The sequence below is a fragment of the Elephas maximus genome, chromosome 23 (genome assembly GCF_024166365.1).
Source record: "Elephas maximus indicus isolate mEleMax1 chromosome 23, mEleMax1 primary haplotype, whole genome shotgun sequence".
Taxonomy (NCBI): Eukaryota; Metazoa; Chordata; class Mammalia; order Proboscidea; family Elephantidae; genus Elephas; species Elephas maximus.
This window is the reverse complement of record NC_064841.1, coordinates 329,986-349,850: the sequence shown is the minus strand read 5'-3', so window position 1 is coordinate 349,850 and position 19,865 is coordinate 329,986. Positions and strand designations below refer to the sequence as shown.

The 19,865-nt window shown below is 38.3% G+C and overlaps 1 protein-coding gene across 1 annotated transcript in view; it reads right to left on the bottom strand.

The window, feature by feature from the left end:
• Positions 1-19,865, bottom strand: part of IFT80 (intraflagellar transport 80) — a 147,906-nt gene that overhangs the window by 124,437 nt on the left and 3,604 nt on the right. Inside the window, exons 2-3 of the mRNA XM_049867628.1 lie at positions 10,038-10,115; positions 7,242-7,465 (exon numbers count right to left, since the gene is read on the bottom strand). Of these exons, the coding sequence (XP_049723585.1) occupies positions 7,242-7,465; positions 10,038-10,072 (259 nt within the window). The 5' untranslated portion in view covers positions 10,073-10,115. The remainder of the gene's footprint in view (positions 1-7,241; positions 7,466-10,037; positions 10,116-19,865) is intronic.

The following is a 19,865-nucleotide window of genomic DNA, read 5'->3' as shown; positions in this document are numbered from 1 at the left end:
TATTTCTAATTACTTGCCGGGGTGGGGTTGGGAAGAGAATGTAAACAAGAAGATTCATTCATTCATTCATTCATTCATTCATTCAGCAAACAATGAATGATTTGGATAAAAAAGATGAGTATCTAAACCCTAAAGAATAAAATTAATCTCATTATTAAATAAAAGATAAACTAAAAAAAGAAAGATTATAAACAAGAAAAAGAACAGAGGAAGTGGATTGAAAATACATGAAATACCCCCTGAAACTATTGTCCTGAGATAATCTTTAAACCTTAAACCAAAAATATCCCCTGAAGTCTTTTTAAAATGAAACAATAATTGAGCTTAACTAGTAAAGAATATCGGCCTCAAGTATTATGCTCTTTTAGGATCTATCTATATGGGATCAAAGGAGCCCTGGTGGCGCAGTGATTAAAGTACTTGGCTGCTAACTGAAAAGGTCAGCAGTTAGAACCCACCAGCCACTGCGTGGCAGAAAGATGTGGCAGCCTGCTTCCCTAAAGACTAGGGTCGCTATGAGTCGAAATTTGACTCAATGGCAACTGGTTTGGCATACGGGATCAAACTGACAATAGTAACTGCAAAGATTAGACGGGAAGCTTAGGAGGCAATGAGTTCATGTTTAATGGAGGAGGAACAACTCAGGAAAGGCTGAGAATGGCTGCACAACTTGAAGAATGTGGTCCATGTCACTAAACTGTACGTGTAGAAACTGTTGAATTGGAGTATGTTTTGCTATGTATATTCTCAACAATAAAAAATACAGGAAATGCATTTTAAAATATTAGAAATGCCTTAAGAAATGGCTACTTTAGGGAGCACAAGAAGACTTGGAACAGAGCACTTAGGGAAAAACACACACGAGCACTTTTGCAGACGACAAATGGTTGCAAAAACGTGGCAGAGGTTTACAAAAAGCCACAAAGAGATTGGTAATGGCTAACTTATGATAAAAATCAAATACATAAATGCACAAATAGATTTTAAAGTGAGATTTAAAAATGGACATATTAACTAATAAAAGAATATTTAGGTTACTTTAACATAACCAATACAGTGTATTAAAAAAGTCAATTTTCATTAAATATAGTTTACGTAGTGTTTAATGACTTCACGAAAGATGTTAGGTCAGAATTCCTTTATACAGCAGTTCTTCTAAGGCATTTTAAATAATTCAGTTCATTTTTAAATGTGATTAACAAAGAAATATCTCTTCTAAAAAGTGAGTTACAGCTGCAGGAAACATTGAGAAAGAGGCAATAACGTTGTAGCTAGAACCTGATGAGAAAAAATACTTGGCAAAAGTCTGCTTCCTAAGCAACCACGGTGTCCATCAATGGATGAATGGATAAATAAATTATGGTATATTCGCACAATGGAATACTACACACTGATAAAGAACAATCAGGAATCTGTGAAACATGTCATAACATGGAGGAACCTGGAAGGCATTATGCTGAGCGAAATTAGTCAGATGCAAAAGGACAAATATTGTATAAGACCACTATTATAAGATTTTGAGAAATACTTTAAACTGAGAAGAACTCATTCTTTTGTGGTTACGATAGAGGGGAAGGAGGGAGGGTAGGAGAGGGTTATTTACTGATTAGATAGTAGATAAGAACTACTTTAGGTGAAGGGAAGGACAATACTCAATACAGGGAAGGTCAACTCAACTGGACTGGACCAAAAGCAAAGAAGTTTCCTGAATAAACTGAATGCTTCGAAGGTCAGCGGAGCAAGGGCAGGGGTTTGGGGACTATGGCTACAGGGGACATCTAAGTCAATTAGCAAAATAAATTCTATTAAGAAAACATTCTGCATCCCACTTTGAAGTGTGGTGTCTGGGGTCTTAAATGCTAACAAGCGGCCATCTAAGATGCACCAATTGGTCTCAACCCATTTGGATCAAAGGAGAATGAAGAACACCAAGGTCACAAGATAATTACGAGCCCAAGAGACAGAAAGGGCCACATGAACTAGAGACTTACATCATCCTGAGACCAGAAGAACTAGATGGTGCCCGGCCACAGCTGATGACTGCCCTGACAGGGAGCACAACAGAGAACCCCTGAGGGAGCAGGAGAGCAGTGGGGTGCAGACCCCAAATTCTCATAAAAAGACCAGACTTAATGGTCTGACTGAGACTAGAGGAATCCCGGCGGTCATGGTCCCCAAACCTTCTGTTGGCCCAGGACAGGAACCATTCCCAAAGACAACTCATCAGACATGGAATGGACTGGACAATGGGTTGAAGAGAGATGCTGATGTGGAGTGAGCTACTTGTATCAGGTGGACACTTGAGACTGTATTGGCATCTCCTGTTTGGAGGGGAGATGGGAGGGTAGAGAGGGTTAGAAACTGGCAAAATGGTCACAAAAGGAGACACTGGAAGGAGGGAGTAGGTTGACTGACTAGGGGGAGAGTAAATGGGAGTATGTAGTAAGGTGTATGTAAGTTTATACTTGAGAGACTGACTTGATTTGTAAACTTTCACTTAAAGCACAATAGAAATTATTTTAAAAAAAAAAAAAAAGTCTGCTTCCTACACTTCAGACCTACCCAAAATCCCAAGGATCTTTTTTTGAATCTAAAACAACAGAAGGAGGGGGCTGGACAAAGGGAAGAATGGTGAACAAATGCAGATACCGTAACCTCATTTCTGCCAACCTTAGGGGAAGAAAAATCAAGGTAACAAGTTGGTATTCACTGGAAAAGAGGACCTCTTGAGCAACAAATTAAATACTTGAAAAGTTAAAAAAAAAAAAAAGGCACGAACAAAGAACATGGCACTAAACTATAAAGTGGCCTCAGATGTTTAAGTGGTAGGAGGTCCTCTGACCACCTCTGGATGTCATCCATCTTCTTTGAACACATCTTTCTCGTTTCCAGGTGCTGTTTTGTGTCTCACTCTTCCATTTCTTTTCTTTGAGCTATCATTCTTTTCCCTCTCGTATAAGATCCCAAATAACCCTCGAACTTGCCAGGAAGCAATACTCAACTACTACACTCCACTTTGTTCTCTCTTTTCCCTACAATTCGTTGTGGCATGCTACATTATTATTTTTTTTTTTAAAAGAATAAACATTAAAATAAAATTAAACATTATGCTTTCTCAAGATCCACAATATATTTCGCCATATTTAAGCTTGCCAATTTATCTTTTAAATTACCATACATTTTTGTTTTACTTGAGACATTTTTTCCTATGAGAAAGTGTTTTATCTAAAGCCAGTGTGAAATACAGGCTCATGCAACTACCCTTCAGTTAAGTGTAAGTAAGTCATCTCAATAATTCAGGCAAACATTCAGACAACAAAAGTTACCAAGACTAGTTATGCTCACTGCCCATAAAAGTCAACCCTCATGCACTGTGAATTTAAAAGAAAGTAAAATGAGAAAACACATGTCTACCTCCTTATATTTGCCAAAAGAAACACAGAAAGGATAAGTCAGAAACCAAAGACACTGGCTACCTACAGGGAGTAGAAAAGAACAGGATATGTGAGTTTGAGGAGGTGACACTCCTCTGAGTATATCTTTTAATGTAGTTTTGACTTTGTGAAACCACCCATGTTAATGTCTTACATATTTAAAAATAATCAGATCAACAAGGAATAGGAAGGTCTTGAATGAGAAACATAAAAAAATAAATTAACCTAACTGTATTTCCAGTGAGTAACATAACCACACCTAAGCAGGGAGTTAGAGAGAGAACGCAAGTAACTTTTCAACTAGGATTTTGACTCTATATCCTCAGTCTAAAGATAAAAAACAACATGAAACAAATATTCAACTGTATTAGATTTATTTTTTGAAGTAGTATGTTAGTATGGGTTAGCAATTCTCACACTAATCTTTCCTGTATATTGTAGAATTGAGTAAATATATTGAGAATAATGGAAGCCAGGCTTCCTCACTGTTTTCAAACATGGAAAAAGTAAAGACTAGAATTAATTCTGTGGTGTTATATTACAATTGTTGGTATCAGTACGAATTCGTGATTTTTTAATATGGGTGGATGGAATGGATAGACAGACAGCTAGACAGAGAGAAATAGCTACAGATATGTATGTTTTTGAACATACATTTATTTAAATTTCTGTTTCTTAGGTCTATCCACTGAAAGGGTCTTGAAGCAAAAAAACCTTGCTGGGATGAAGAAAAATACACAAAACAGGTTTCCTTGGATAAATGGCTGATTTGGGGGCAGGGACTAGGAAAATACAAGGTGAGCCTGAAGTTAAAAAAAAAAAATCACCATTTGGCAACCATCTTAGCAATAAATGATTCAGTCAAGAATCATCAATAGATACTAAGAGAGTGGGAGGAAGCTTGAGAAGGAAGAGAATATTTAGTCTCAAAGTATACCTTTATAAATTGTTTACTAAAAGGGAAAAATAGTGATTTTACATTCTATTAACTTAGTGCACACAACCTTACCAAGTAATCAAAGTTAACATCACCAATTACTGGTCAAATGGACATCATAAGTCTCCTGATCTGATGCTCTGAGAGGGACACAATAAACATCTGTAATATTCCTGCTAAAAATATATACAAAGAATCTAATCATGAGGAAACATCAGACATTCTACAAAATAATAGGCTTGTTTTCTTTAAAACTGTCAGTACCATAAAAAAAAAACAAAGGCTGAGCAGTTGCTCCAGATTAAAGGAGGCTAGAGACATGATAAAAGCAATGTATAATCCTGGACCAGAAAAAATAAATTTCTGTAGATGACATTATTAGGCAAATTAGTGAAATTTAAATGTGAACTATATATTAGATAATAGTACTACATCAACATAAAATTTCCTGATTTTGCTAAATGTATCGTGGTTATGTAACAGAAAATCCTTATTCTTAGGAGGTTCATTTACGTATTTATGGTTAAGGGGATATGTCTGCAAATTACTCTCAAAGATTTCAGAAAACAAAAGTAAGTGTGTGTGGCGGGGGGAGTGTGTGCATGTGTGTGCGTGCGTGTATGTGTGTGCGTGTGCGTGCACATGCATGTGCGTGTGTGTACAGGGTGGAGGGAAGGGAGAGAGAGAGAAGAGCCAACAACAATACAGTATAAAGGGCAAAACGTTAACAATTGGTGAATTTAGATAAAGGATATGCAGAGTTCACTGTACTATTCTTGCAACTTTTCTGTAAATGCAAAATTAAATAGTTAAAAAAGGTCAATCTACTTTATCATCTGAGGTAAGTTAAATTTTAGTTGTGATACAAACACAACCAAATTCCACTTTGGATTCAATCGTCTATACGTTAGGCACCAAGTGCTTCCACCCATATATCTCATTTAATGTGAGTTTCAGGAAAAAAAAATTTTTTTTTTTTTTTTTTTTCAAAATCAAGGTTTTTAAGAAGAACTGGCCACAGTTCATCTGTAAATGAAGTGGGAGCTGATGTCACCATTTGCCATAACGTCCCTTCCCTCTTCTGGCTATAGAAGTCCTCTTTCCTTTCCTTTGCCACGGGGATGACCTGAGGCCCAGTCACAGCGTCCCATTCTTTTGACCAAAGTGATTCACTCAGTGATGGGCACACGACCCAAGCTTGGCTAGGACTCTCTGTAGCTTGCCTGCCAGAGACACTGAGAGAGAAGCACTCTTTCTGCTCGTGTTTCTGATCTTGAAGAAAGAGCCCTGGGCTTCTGGCGGCCGTCAAGTTCATCAGGTGGGGCAGGTTATCCAAGAGACTTTCTGCAAGAACAAAGGCCTGATACTGCAGCGTTTGAAGATCTGCCCCTGGGGCTAGGTGAATCAGAAATGCCATGTGTGGAATTAGTCTACAAGGTTTCTGTTATTTTCAGTGAATGTACCCTAGCTGACAAAGTGAGTGAAGTTTAACAACAGATGAAAATAACTCAAGTATTTCTAAGAAAACAAAAATAAAAACGTTCCTTTAAGAAAGACAACACACAATACAGGCGAGGTCAGCACAACTGGACTAAACCAAAAGCAAAGCAGTTTCCTGAATAAACTGAATGCTTCAAAGGCCAGTGTAGCGGGGGCAGGGGTTTGGGGACCGTAATTTCAGGGGACATCTATGTCAATTGGCATAATAAAATCTATTAAGAAAATATTCTGCATCCCAGTGGCGTCTGGGGTCTTAAACGCTAATAAGCAGCCATCTAAGATGTATCAATTGGTCTCAACCCACCTGGATCAAAGGAGAATGAAGAACACCAAGGACACAAGGTAATTACGAGCCCAAGAGACAGAAAGGGCCACATGAACCAGCAATTACATCATCCTGAGACCAGAAGAACTAGATGGTGCCCAGCTACAACCGATGCCTGCCCTGACAGGGAACTCAACAGAGAACCCCTGAGGGAGCAGGAGAGCAGTGGGATGCAGACCCCAAATTCTCATAAAAAGACCATACTTAATAGTCTGACTGGGACTAGAAGGACCCTGGTGGTTATGGCCCCCAGACCTTCTGTTGGCCCAGGACAGGAACCATTCCCAAAGCCAACTCTTCAGACATGGATTGGACTGGACAACGGGTTGGAGAGGGATGCTGGCGAGGAGTGAGCTTCTTGGATCAGGTGGACACTTGAGACTATGTTGGCATCTCCTGCCTGGAGGGAGATGAGAGGGTAGAGGGGGTTAGAAGCTGGCGAAATGGACATGAAAAGAGAGAGTGGAAGGAGAGAGCGTTCTGTCTCATTAGGGGGAGAGTAATTGGGAGTATATAGTAAGGTGTATATAAGTTTTTATGTGAGAGACTGACTTGATTTATAAATTTTCACTAAAAGCACAATAAAAATTATTAAAAAAATAAAAAATTCCCTTAAAAAGCAGGGAAAAAATTATGCTTTTTATTTACCAATAATATAGCTAAGATTACATAATCTCAAACTCTTTAAGTAGAAATTAACATGTACTGGATATTAAAAGCTATATTTAATAAATGTTTACTATAGGGTCGCTATAAGTTGGAACCAATTCAACAGCACCTAACGACAATAACAAAGTCTGAGTTACGTCCATTATTTTTTTAAGTGAGTTATGTTATAATTAAATTTGAAAAAACCAGAAATCAAGACTATGGTGACAGCTTAACTCAGCTCTGGACAGCACAGTATAATTCACTTTCTTCCATGACAATAGGTAGTCAAATCCACGAATATCAGTTTTGTAAAACAAGTCAAAGCATAAGTCATACTAACATATTACGTATTTTAAACACAAAGATGAACATATATCATTTATTAAAAACTTACCATCAGAACTTGTGAGGACAAAGCTTTCTGCCTGAGTCTGTTTCTTTATGCCTAAACTTTTTGGAAACCAGTGAAGGTCTATTGGGTAAATATCCTCAGGAAGCTTTACTATTTGGCTTGTCTCACTGGTCAGCAAGTTCCACTTCACTATCTGGTGATCATCACTGCAGGAATACAGTTCTTCAGCAGTCGTCCAGCCCACACAGCTTACTAATTCTTGATGTGTCACCATGTTAAGGAGGCATAAAACACACCAAAGTCTTAATAAATACAATAATGTGCATATACAGGTTACAAGAAGGAAGTAAAATAGAGCCAAACATTTTCAAGCTTCTAAAGGTATTTTTCATTTTATAACTTTAATATTTTTTTCTATATAGAAGAAAATAAATATCAAAACAGTTGTAAGAACAATGGGAAGCAATGTAAGGAATCCAGATACCAAAAATGGAAGAAAAAAATTTTTCATGTCACGAAAATTAAAAACCTCTGTGCTACAAAATACTCCATAAACAAGACCAAAAGACACAAGACATCAAACAGATCAAAAGGTATGGAAGGAGCTACATTAAACTACTGGGGAATTGGCAGGTAACAGGAAGGAACCAGAAACCCTGGTGGGTAGTGGTTAAGAGCTACGGCTGCTAACCAAAAGGCTGGCAGTTTGAATCCACCAGGCGCTCCTTGGAAACCCCATGGGGCAGTTCCACTCGGTCCTATAGGGTCGCTATGAGTTGGAATCGACTCAATAGCAACGGTTTTAGGAAAGAACCACATTTGCTTTCTTTATATATATCTGTATCATTTAAATTTATTTGAACAAGCATGTATTATTTTGATAAGAAAAACAATCAAGTATTAACAACAGACTGAAATCAAACAGTAAAATATCTGATTATATCACACATTAAAATAACAATATACAAAATGAAAAAACACAGAGCTTAACAGCTGAAACTAAAATCTTACCAAACTTTATGACACTAAATTCAGAAAATAATTGTTCTAATTTACTACACATACAAGGTGCATAGTGCTGGAGAAAATACGAATTCTAAAATTCTTACTTTATTTAACCCTTATTTTCAGCCTCCAATTTATCAGGATGATTTCTATAAAAGTTAAGGTGCTCAAGAAGCCTTCACCTCATCTATCAGGTAGCTGCCTTATCCTAACAACAGTTGTGTACCTACAGGAGGCATTTCAGTTCATTTACAAAGCATGTTTTCTCCTGCCTGAATCTGGATGTCTGTATTGCCAGACCATTCCTGGTCAGGTTTGCTCTCTTACGGTTAGTTTGGTTCATCTGAGTAGCCAACAAGCTCTTTCTAAGGGAAGGGAAAGAAACAATGGTGCCACAATTATTGTGGATTGTTGTAAGATTTTCTTTACACTTCAAAGGATGACAGACTAAGCCAATAACCGGAAAGTTAAAAAGAAGTTATAGGACGATCCTACGAGTTGCACCAAGAGGTAGTAAAGTAGCGTGGAGTGCTCAGAATGCAAAGTACAACCTAAACAAAAGGAAGTGATGTCACTGGCTCATTCCTAAAAAGCCTGTTCCAACGTGACTGTCGAAGCCTAAACACAGTTAGGTAAATCTGGGAAGGGAGACAACATACATGCACATCCCAAGTCAAAAAACACTGGCTCATCTTTATATAAACTGCTCAAAGTACACATCAGAGATGCATGATGCAGTTTTTGATCATTGTATTTTCAAACTAATAGGTCAACTACAATTATGGGAGAAATGAGAGGACTGCCAGAATAAGAAAGTCTAAAAAGATTATTATTCTTCAGTTTGAAAAGGTAAGAGCAAACAACGGACATGGTCAAAATCTAAAAAATTACGTACGGCATGAACTCTGAGGGCACACTTTGACAATACATTAAAAAATTTTTAAGGATAAATAAAAGGAATTATATCTTCACCTAAGAGATAAAATAAGCAAACAAGATAATACAAATGAAAACACATATAAACTCAAAAAGATCAATCAAATAACTCAGTGCTTCTCTGATGCAGAACCAGATTTTTCTTTGTTTCAAACCCACTGTATGTTGGCATTTTGTAAAACAGAATAAAAATGAATTACTAGAAAAATGATCTTACATTTGGATGCTGTGGTAATGTCAATTTAAAGATTTCTCCAAGTTTACTTTCAATTTCCATACCATACCCACAGAGACCTGTAATAAAGTCCACAGATGATACTTTGAGTAGAATTGTCTAAATGACTAAGAATGATGCTAGAGGGGCCAACCGTATTTCCTTTTACATAACTGAGGACTCCTGGTGACAGAATATAAAATCATACATTAAAGAAAATAGTAATTGCCACCTTCCCATGTAAAATAATAAAGGTCTGACTGCTCAGATTTTTGCCAGTTTGTCCCCTGCTTTACCACAAGTGTGAACAGAGTTGAGCTCAATGAACACACATCAGCTCACACCAGCAAAGAAATTATTGGGTTTACCAAAAAAAAAAAAAGCTTCTCTAAGATCCTACTAGACTGAACAAAAACTGCCACCTATGTACTTGAGTACAATACTTAAGTAGAGTAAAAAAATGTCAGAAAGGATTTGAAAGTAAGATTTAGAGCCAATAGTTTGCTTTGGAGAGTTATCTGAACACAAATAATCTTAAATATTTCAAAAACAATTTAGCTAAGTTGCCATTAAAAATAATCATAATAATGCATTCCCCAACTAGAATACCAAATAAAAGGAAATTTTTAACAATACTATAGTAAGATGATCACAATAAAGTTTTAAGTATTAAAAGGATATGTTTTGGTTCTTTTAAAAGAGATATCTTCAGCCTCATGTCTCCAGTTTCCAACAAAACGAAAAAATGGCACTTGTGTTCACTGTAAATATAAAAGTTAGAGGAAAAAATATAAAATCAGTATTAAAAGCAAACACATGTACACAAAAAAATTAATTAAAGGCAAATAAAACAGAACACCCCCAGGTGTACTGAAACACATTATAAACACAGGTAAAGAAGCAGAAAGCTAGTGGATAAGCCAATCCTGCCAAGGGATGGTTGAGTGCCTGAGGGTGAAACCCCTGGGGTCCTCTACAACCTGCCTGAGGTCATCCAGGTCCATAACTCCACTAAGTAAATCAGGTCAGGTAGCTTTTAAAGGCTGTCCTAGGGCCAAATTAAAAGATTCTTCAAACTGGGGACCCTTGATCGCAGATCAATTTTGATCCTACAGAGTGGATATTGATTAGAATAAATTCCAAAGGTCTGACTGGGGCCTAACCTACATTTCTTAAGGGCCTTGACAATTCTGGAACCCATGTGGACATCATCAATCTAGTGGCTTAATACGGCATTTACATTTTTGGGGGTATAGATGTATTACCCAACAGTTATGTTTACCAGTGACAATATAAAAAATATGTGAGTTACTTATGAAAGCCTCTTTATTACCTCTTATCAAAGTTACATATAAATTGCAGCATAATTGCCAAATAAAAACTTAGAAGAGTACAGCTCCCCAAATAGCCATGTCATCAAAAGGTACAAATCAAAAAACTGTTAAGTTGTCTGAGTCCAATTTATACTTACAGAATTCTGAGTAATATCACTAATCAAAAAATAATAATAAATCAAATGAAAATGAAGGAAAAAAATTCTCTTCACCAAATAGAAAATTACTGCTAACTACATCAAAAGAAGTGTTGGCTATCGATGAGAATACAGCAAACCTCTCTTAGATAATTTCTCATTCCCCCCAGTCCAGGAAGATCTTTAGATGAGCAAGGTGTTAAATACATCTGCATTTCACCTTTTTGTCTTATTCTACTCACAAATTTGTTAGACTGAGGGAGAAAACTGTTTAGACCACAGAAAACATTTGACCAGCCAGTGTACAACTAGGATCAGAAATCTTCTCTCTCTTTTAACACTCTTGAGGAGGTTTCCATTGAACTTCAAAACTATGAACTGTGTGCAACAGCCAGTGCTAGAACACAGTCTACCCCAGGCACACTTCACAGGGCCAGTGTTTGTCCCTAGGAGCTTCAGCACCTCCCTCAAAACTCCTCCCTCCCTTTAATCAGACCTCTTCCAGTTTAAAAAAAAAAAAAAAAAATAGAGGGGAAAAAAACAGTAATATCACCTTTTAAAATGCTGCTTTTTCATAATTAAAATTCGCTCAGCTTACAGGGATTTAAAAGAATAAAGCCAAATAAACTGTTGACAAACATCAAATAGACAAGAAAATGTAATATATAAGCTGAGAATACTATTATGATCAGAAACCTAAGAGATCTCTGGCAAAGGCATGATGTACCCTTCATCTGAATACCACAAACTGCTGAACTTCATAATTAGGATAATTTATCACCTAAGAAATCATAATCCTTTATGAACAGTCACCGTAGTATGGTTTTTGTAGGAAAGGAATCAGCAACCATGCTGAACATGGTGCCAAGGAATCAAAGAAAGAGGAGGGTGCATCCTAATACCAGAAGGTTCCCTCTTGCTCAGAAAGATCTTACCCATACACTCCATTTAGCTAGGATCAACTGCATGAAGGATATGTAGATTCTGATATGGGGTTGAAGGGATGAATAAGGGAAAAGTCATATTAGAACACAGCCAGTTCAGGAAAGTGCTGGCTGAGTGCTGCCCTGAGGCATCTGTACCTGCTCAAAAGCATTGGTGACTGAGGATTTGACTATCCAGTGATATTTGGAAGGGCAACCAAAAAAGAAAATTTTGAAGGTATGGACAACCACGTCTATTATGCAACTTCACACAGAAAACAGGTGGCAGTAACTATACCTTTGCTACTAAAAATCATTTATAAGTTGTCTTTGGTCCAGTGTGGGTCAACGCTCATGAGGAAAAAATGTGCCCAACAAATCCTGACAGTCCAACCACTAAATTATAGTTCAAATCTGGCCATTTCTCAGTACCTTCAACATGGTCCAAAGCCATCATCATCCCCCATCTGGATTACAGCAATAGTCTCATAACTAATCTCCTGGCTTCCACATTACCTCATCAATCTCTTCTAAATATAACCCATTGCCCTCGTGTCGATTCTGACTCATAGTGACCCTGTAGGACAGAGTAGAACTGCCCATAGAGTTTCCAAGGAGAGCCTGGTGGATTCGAACAGCTGACTTTTTGGTTAGCAGCTGGAGCACTTAACCACTATGCCACCAGGGTTTCCTCTTCTAAATATAGCAGTCAGTAATCCTTTGAAGGTTAAGTCAGATCATGGAAGACAATATGGTTAAAACAGACTGAGTGAAGGGAATTGCAGGAAATTGGGGAAGGAGAGGAAGGATGCAAATAATGTAGGGTCTTTGAAAAGACACAGTGAAAAAAAAAAATTCCGTTCTTCTTCCAAATGAACCAAGAAGCCAGTAGAGGGTTAGGGACAAAGGAGTGATTGATCCGACTTAATTTTAAAAGGATCACTATGCATGGTTAGGGGAAAAAAATCTGACCATGGGAAGCAGAGAATGAGCAAGAATGGAAACAGAGAGACCAGTTAGGATTTCAATAACTCAGAAGAGAGATCAAAGTGGTTAGGACTAGGAAGACAGCAGTGGCACAAAGGGCATGAAGTAGTCATATTATGGATACATTTTGAAAGAAGATTACGTAGGTTTTGCTGGTGGATTGTGTAGAGGGTTTAAGAGAAAGAGGAGTCAAAAATGACTCAAAATTTCCACAGGTAGAATGGAAGTGACATTCACTAAGATGGGGAAGACTGAGGGATGAACAGGTTGGAAAGGGTGGTATAAAAAGTTGTTTTTGCCATGTTAAGTTTAAGGTGACTATTAGACATCACAATGGAGAATTCGAGGAGATATTGGATATATAAGTCTGGAGTCAAGGGAGAGGTTGGAGCTGGAGATATCAATTTGAGGGTTGTCAGCACAAAAATCATATTTAAACCCATGGAATAAGATGAGGCCACCCAAGGGAAATGCAAAGGTACTAGGTTCAATGGCCTAGAGGTTCTAGTGGAGTCTAAAGGATAGTCACCTTTAAGATACTAGAGGAAGTAAACTAGAAAAAAACAGGTGGAGATATTCAATGGAATGCTTAAAACAAATTTTGGAGAGTGTAGGTATTGATAATGACAAGGTAGATTATGACTATGAGAGTAGGTGGCCAAGCCTAAGAAACAGAGGCCAGAGAATGGGGTGGGTTGATCTGTGGATATTTAAATTACAGAGAATAATGACAAGAATAGTAGTGAAGATAGTTAGCCAGGTGGTAAAACATTCATTGAATGAGGAACAATAGCAGAGATCTGTAGACGACTATTAGGGCGGAGAATGGGTTAATCTGATGAGCCTTGTTTTAAACTGATGAGCCTTGTTTTAAAGAGACTAGGGGCTTTTAGGGAAGACGAGGAAAGATAAATCAATTGCTCATAGGCACAGTAATAAGAAACAAGGCCCTCTGGCACATGGGGGTCTGGGAAGCAAAATAGCTTCTACTTGAGAGGACTTGAGAGCAGTTTCCTTAGGAAACAACAGGATGTAAGTTAGACTAAGAAAGTAAACGGATCATTCAGAGTAAAAGCTGAGGACACAGGTTTGACTAATGACACACTGTGAGTACCAGAAATCACTACTGAACTCTGTATAAAAGTCGATTGAGACTCATAGCGACCGTATAGGACAGAGTAGAACTGCCCCCATAGGGTTTCCAAGTTTGTTTTTTTTTTTAATCTTTATGGAAGCAGACTGCCAGTGGGTTTGCACTGCCAACTTTTTGGTTAGCAGCTGAGCACTTAACCACTGTGCCACCGGGGCTCCCTGAACTCTGTATAAAACCAAACATCTCAGGACGTGGATGAATTTGGAGGGCATTATGCTGAATGAAATGAGCCAGTCACAAAAAGGACAACTACTGAATGACACCACCATTATAAGAACTCAAGAAAAAGTTTACACACAGAAAAAAAGCATTCTTTGATGGCTGTGAGAGTGGGGAGGGAGAGGAAGGGGAGATCACTAACTAGATAGTAGACAACTGTCAACTTCGGTGAAGGGAAGGACAACACACAATATAGGGGAAGTCAGCACAACGGGACCAAAGCAAAAGCACAGAGGTTTCCTAGACACATCCAAACACTTTGAGGGGCTGAGTAGCTGGGGCTGCGGCCTGGGGATCATAGTCTTGGGGGAAATCTAGGTCAACTGTTTTTGAAAAGAAAAGAAAAAAAAAAAACCCACTGGCATCCAGTCGACTCTGACTCAGTGACCCTAGAGGACAGAGCAGAATTGCCCCCACAGGGTTTCCAAGGCTGTAAATCTTTCTGGAAGCAAAGTGCCCCATCTTTCTCTTGCAGAACTCTTTATGGTGCTACCAAACTTGTGAAACTCTTTATAGTGCTATCAAAAGACTAGAAAATTTAAACGTCCATTGAAGATTATGGAGCCCTGGTAGCATAGTGGTTAACAGCTCAGCTGCTAACCAAAAGGTCAGCAGTTCAAATCCACCAGCCGCTCCTTGGAAACCCTATGGCGCAGTTCCATTCTGTCCTATAAGGTCGCTATAGGGTCCCTATGAGTCGGAATTGATTGCAACAGATTTTTTTCTTTTTTTTGGTTCTATGGGTATGCTGTGGTAATTACATTTCCTTGCAATTCCAGCTATGGTTATTATTAATCAGTAGATATTGTCAACCATACTTCAGTATTATTCTCTTATTGGCTATATTTATCATCCTCTTGCAGGGAGGCCTAATAAACTTAGCCAATAAACTCTGTGATTCACAAATTAAAGAATATGTAATCATCTTTAATTCATGCTTTAATTCACCAACTAGCATAAAACAATCACACTCAACACAATATATCAGAATACTGCATAAATCTTTAAAAAATGAGCTGGATCTGTATGAGTTGATACAGAAAGATATCTAAAATACGCTAAATAACAAAACCAAGGTGTATAGCAATATTATATGAAGCAATCCCTTTTATGCAAATAAAAAGTGATACATATTTAAAGGTAGTGGACAAAAAAAAATATTTTTCTGGGAAGATGTGTAAGACACTAAATAATAGAGACCTTTGTGGGGGTAGGGGCACTGGGGTGACAGGAGGCGTTTACTTCTCATCATATCTTTCTGCACTGTTTGAGATTTCTAACCATATTCATAGGGTTTTATTTTGTTAATCTATCCATTTATGTATTAACGATAAGATTATCTGAGTAACAGGATATGGCTCAATTTTGTTTTCTTCTTTATATGCTTCTGCATTTAAAAGAAAGGTAACGTTATTTTTTTCATAAGGTCTCCATGCTCATTCTCTCTGCCATCTCTACTGTAATTGACCCCCTTCTTATTCAAGCTCACGTCTAGCCTATCTTCTTGATACTGTTCTTTGTTTCCTTCTTTATTCTTTATAAGCATTTTATCATTGTGCTACCAAGTTGATTCTGACTCTTGGTGACCTCATGTGTCGTGAAATACGGCTAATAATACCTAATCCACAGTTTGGTTATGATGATTAAATGAGATGAAACATACAAAATGTCCAGTAGAGTGCCTGACACACAGTTGTTGTGTTGTTAGGTGCTGTCAAGTCAGTTCTGACTCATAGCAACCCTACATACCACAGAACAAAACTCTGCCTGGTCCTGTGCCATCCTCACAATTCTTGCCGTGTTTGAACCCACTGTTGCAGTCACTGTGTCAGTCCATCTTGTTGAGGGCTTTCCTCTTTTTCACCGACCTCTACCTTATCAAGCATGATGTCCTTCTCCAGAAACTGGTCCCTCCCGATAACATGTCCAAAGCATGTGAGACAAACTCTTACCATCCTTACTCCTAAGGAACATTCAGGCTGTACTTCCTCCAAGACAGATTTGTTCATTCTTCTGTTGCTTCCTGGTACATTCAATATTCTTCACCAACACCATAATTGAAAGGCATCTATTCTACTTTGTCTTCTTTATTCATTTTCCAGCTTTCCCATGCATATGAGGCGAATGAAAATGCCATGGATTGAATACAACAAGCATTCAATAATTGCTAACTATTTGTAGTGAAAGTAAACCAAAAAAAACCCACACTTGTTACCATCAAGTTGATTCCAACTCATAGAGACCCCATAGGACAGAGCAGAACTGCCCCGTGGGGTTTCCAAGGAATGGCTGGTGGATTCAAACTGCCAATCTTTCAGTTAGCAGCGTTAGTGCTTAACCACTGCACCACCAGGGCTCTGTAGTGAAAGTGAGCACTCAATGATTGCTAACTATTTGTAGTGAAACTGTTGTTTTTATCATCCCACATATATTCGCTCTTTTCCCACCGGCAAAGAATTTCTTTTCAGGACACCTTCCTTACTCTAGGCTTGAGCAGAGCCAGCATGACACCCAGCCTTAAGCCAATTAGAGCATTCCATTCCGTCCACACAGTGGCTGTTTCACAGGTGGCCCAGTACTTTTATTCAAATGAATGAAGGGGAAAAAAAGCTCTCTTTACCCACTGGTCTTTAACTTTAGAGAATTTGAGGCTCAAGTTACTGTAGCTATCTTACCATAGCACAGGAGAGCCTGGAGGTGCCAGAGACCACTGAGTGGTGCCTGAGAAAAATGCCAAGACAGTGGAATGCAGAGTAAAGAAAAGAAACCAAATCCTGGTGTCTTTGTTTGAGTCCCTAAATCCAGTTACACTCACCTAGCTTTTTAGTTATTGGAGCCAATAATTTTTTTTCTCAAGACAATTTGGATTGGATATCCTGTCACTTTAACCTAGACGGTCCTACCTGAAACATTACTGTAATTACTTCTTCTTCCTAGATTCTAACAATAGACTTTTCCTCAATATCCCCAGTCAGTTGCTATTCCCGTCTCACAACCTAAAAACACCCAATCTATGGTTAGTGTTCCTTCCTATCTTTTTTTGTAACACTATCTCATCTTATTTTCTCTCTTGAGCTATATTCTCTACCTCTACCGCCCGTTGGATACATCTTCTTGACTGTCACCCCATAATCCCAACCTACAAGAACAAAAACTCATCTTTCAAAATTATTCCCCCCTGCAAAAAAACTGTTCCACTTCCCCGTTTCCTGATTTTTCTGTGATAAATCAGGTGAGAGTTTCAGTAAGATTAAGATTAATGTACTAGTGGGCTTATATTATCAAGAGGAATACTCATTACTATCTGTATTTTGTATATACCTAACTTTATTAATACATTTGATTAATATATAGGATATATTAGTCAAGCAGTGTTCTGTAAATATATATTACTTACACAATTCATCTTTATTCATTTTATTAGTTATTACAAACTTAATTGGTTAATATTTTTAAACATTTACTCACAAATCCAAGTTCGGACTTTCTTAAGTGCTGTACACACTTTTAGAGGGCAGACAAAACACATACTACAATGATCACAAAACTTAACGGTTCACTTAAAGAACTGCAAATGTGGATTTTAATTCTAATTTTTCTCTTTGGGGTTATCCTCTCAGACCGCCTGAAACTACACTAAGGATTGTTGGTAGATGGTTCTGGACCAGGAAGATGAGATTTGGTTATGTTTTACAAAATGATTGTAACCCCCCGTTATAGTTCGACCAGCTTCTTTTTATAATTAGACTCTTAATTTCCCAAGAAATGCAAAGTATTGGCAACCATCAACCAAGTCTTTATTTCTTGTTACCTAAAGCTTTTCTCAAAAATCACACTCAATCTGAGTGTCTTATTCTCATGTTGTTGTTGTTAGGTGCCGTCGAGTCGGTTCCGACTCATAGCGACCCTATGCACAACAGAATGAAACACTGCCTGGTCCTGCGCCATCCTTACAATCGCTGTTATGCTTGAGCTCATTGTTGCAGCCTCTGTGTCAATCCACCTTGCTGAGGGTCTTCCTCTTTTCCGCTGACCCTGTACTCTGCCAAGCATGATGTCCTTCTCCAGGGACTGATCCCTCCTGACAACATGTCCAAAGTATGTAAGACGCAGTCTCACCATCCTTGCCTCTAAGGAGCATTCTGGCCGCACTTCTTCCAAGACAAATTTGTTCCTTCTTTTGACAGTCCATGGTATCATTCAGTATTCTTCGCCAACACCACAATTCAAAGGCGTCAACTCTTCTTCGGTCTTCCTTATTCATTGTCCAGCTTTCACATGCATATGATGCTCTTGAAAATACCACGGTGGCTTGGGTCAGGCGCACCTTAGTCTTCAAGGTGACATCTTTGCTCTTCAACACTTTGAAGAGGTCCTTTGCAGCAGATTTACCCAATGCAATGTGTCTTTTGATTTCTTGACTGCTGCTTCCATGGCTGTTGATTGCGGATCCAAGTAAAATGAAATCCTTGACAACTTCAATCTTTTCACCGTTTATCATGATGTTGCTCGTTGGTCCAGTTGTGAGGATTTTTGTTTTCTTTACGTTGAGATACAATCCATACTGAAGGCTGTCTTTGATCTTCATTAGTAAGTGCCTCAAGTCCTCTTCACCTTCAGCAAGAAAGGTTGTGTCATCTGCATAACGCAGCTTAACGAGTCTTCCTCCAATCCTGATGCCCCGTTCTTCTTCATATAGTCCAGCTTCTCGTATTATTTGTTCAGCATACAGATTAAATAGGTATGGTGAAAGAACACAACCCTGACACACACCTTTCTTGACTCTAAACCAATCAGTATCCCCTTGTTCTGTCCGAACAACTGCCTCTTGATCTAGGTAAAGGTTCCTCATGAGCACAATTAAGTGTTCTGAAATTCCCACTCTTCGCAGTGTTATCCATAGTTTGTTATGATCCACACAGTCGAATGCCTTTGTATAGTCAATAAAACACAGGTAAACATCCTCTGGTATTCTCTGCTTTCAGCCAGGATCTATCTGATATCAGCAATGATATCCCTGGTTCCACGTCCTCTTCTGAAACCAGCCTGAATTTCTGGCAGTTCCCAGTCGATACACTGCTGCAGCCGTTTTTGAATGATCTTCAGCAAAATTTTGCTTGTGTGTGATATTAATGATATTGTTCTATAATTTCCACATTCAGTTGGATCACCTTTCTTGGGAATACGCATAAATATGGATCTCTTCTAGTCAGTTGGCCAGGAAGCTGTCTTCCATATTTCTTGGCATAGACGAGTGTGCACCTCCAGGGTTGCATCTGTTTGTTGAAACACCTCAATTGATATTCCATCAATTCCTGGAGCCTTGTTTTTCGCCAATGCCTTCAGCGCAGCTTGGACTTCTTCCTTCAGTACCATCAGTTCCGGATTACATGCCACCTCTTGAAATGGTTGAATATCGACTAATTCCTTTTTGGTATAATGACTCTTTGTATTCCTTCCATCTTCTTTTGATGCTTCCTGCGTCGTTTAATATTTTCCCCATGGAATCCTTCACTATTGCAACTCGAGGCTTGAATTTTTTCTTCACTTCTTTCAGCTTGAGAAACACTGAGCGTGTTCTTCCCTTTTGTTTTTCCATCTCCAGCTCTTTGCACGTGACATTATAATACTTTACTTTGTCTTCTCGAGAGGCCCTTTGAAATGTTCTGTTCAGTTCTTTTACTTCATCAATCTTCCTTTTGCTTTAGCTGCTCGACGCTCAATAGCAAGTTTCAGAGTCTCCTCTGACACCCATCTT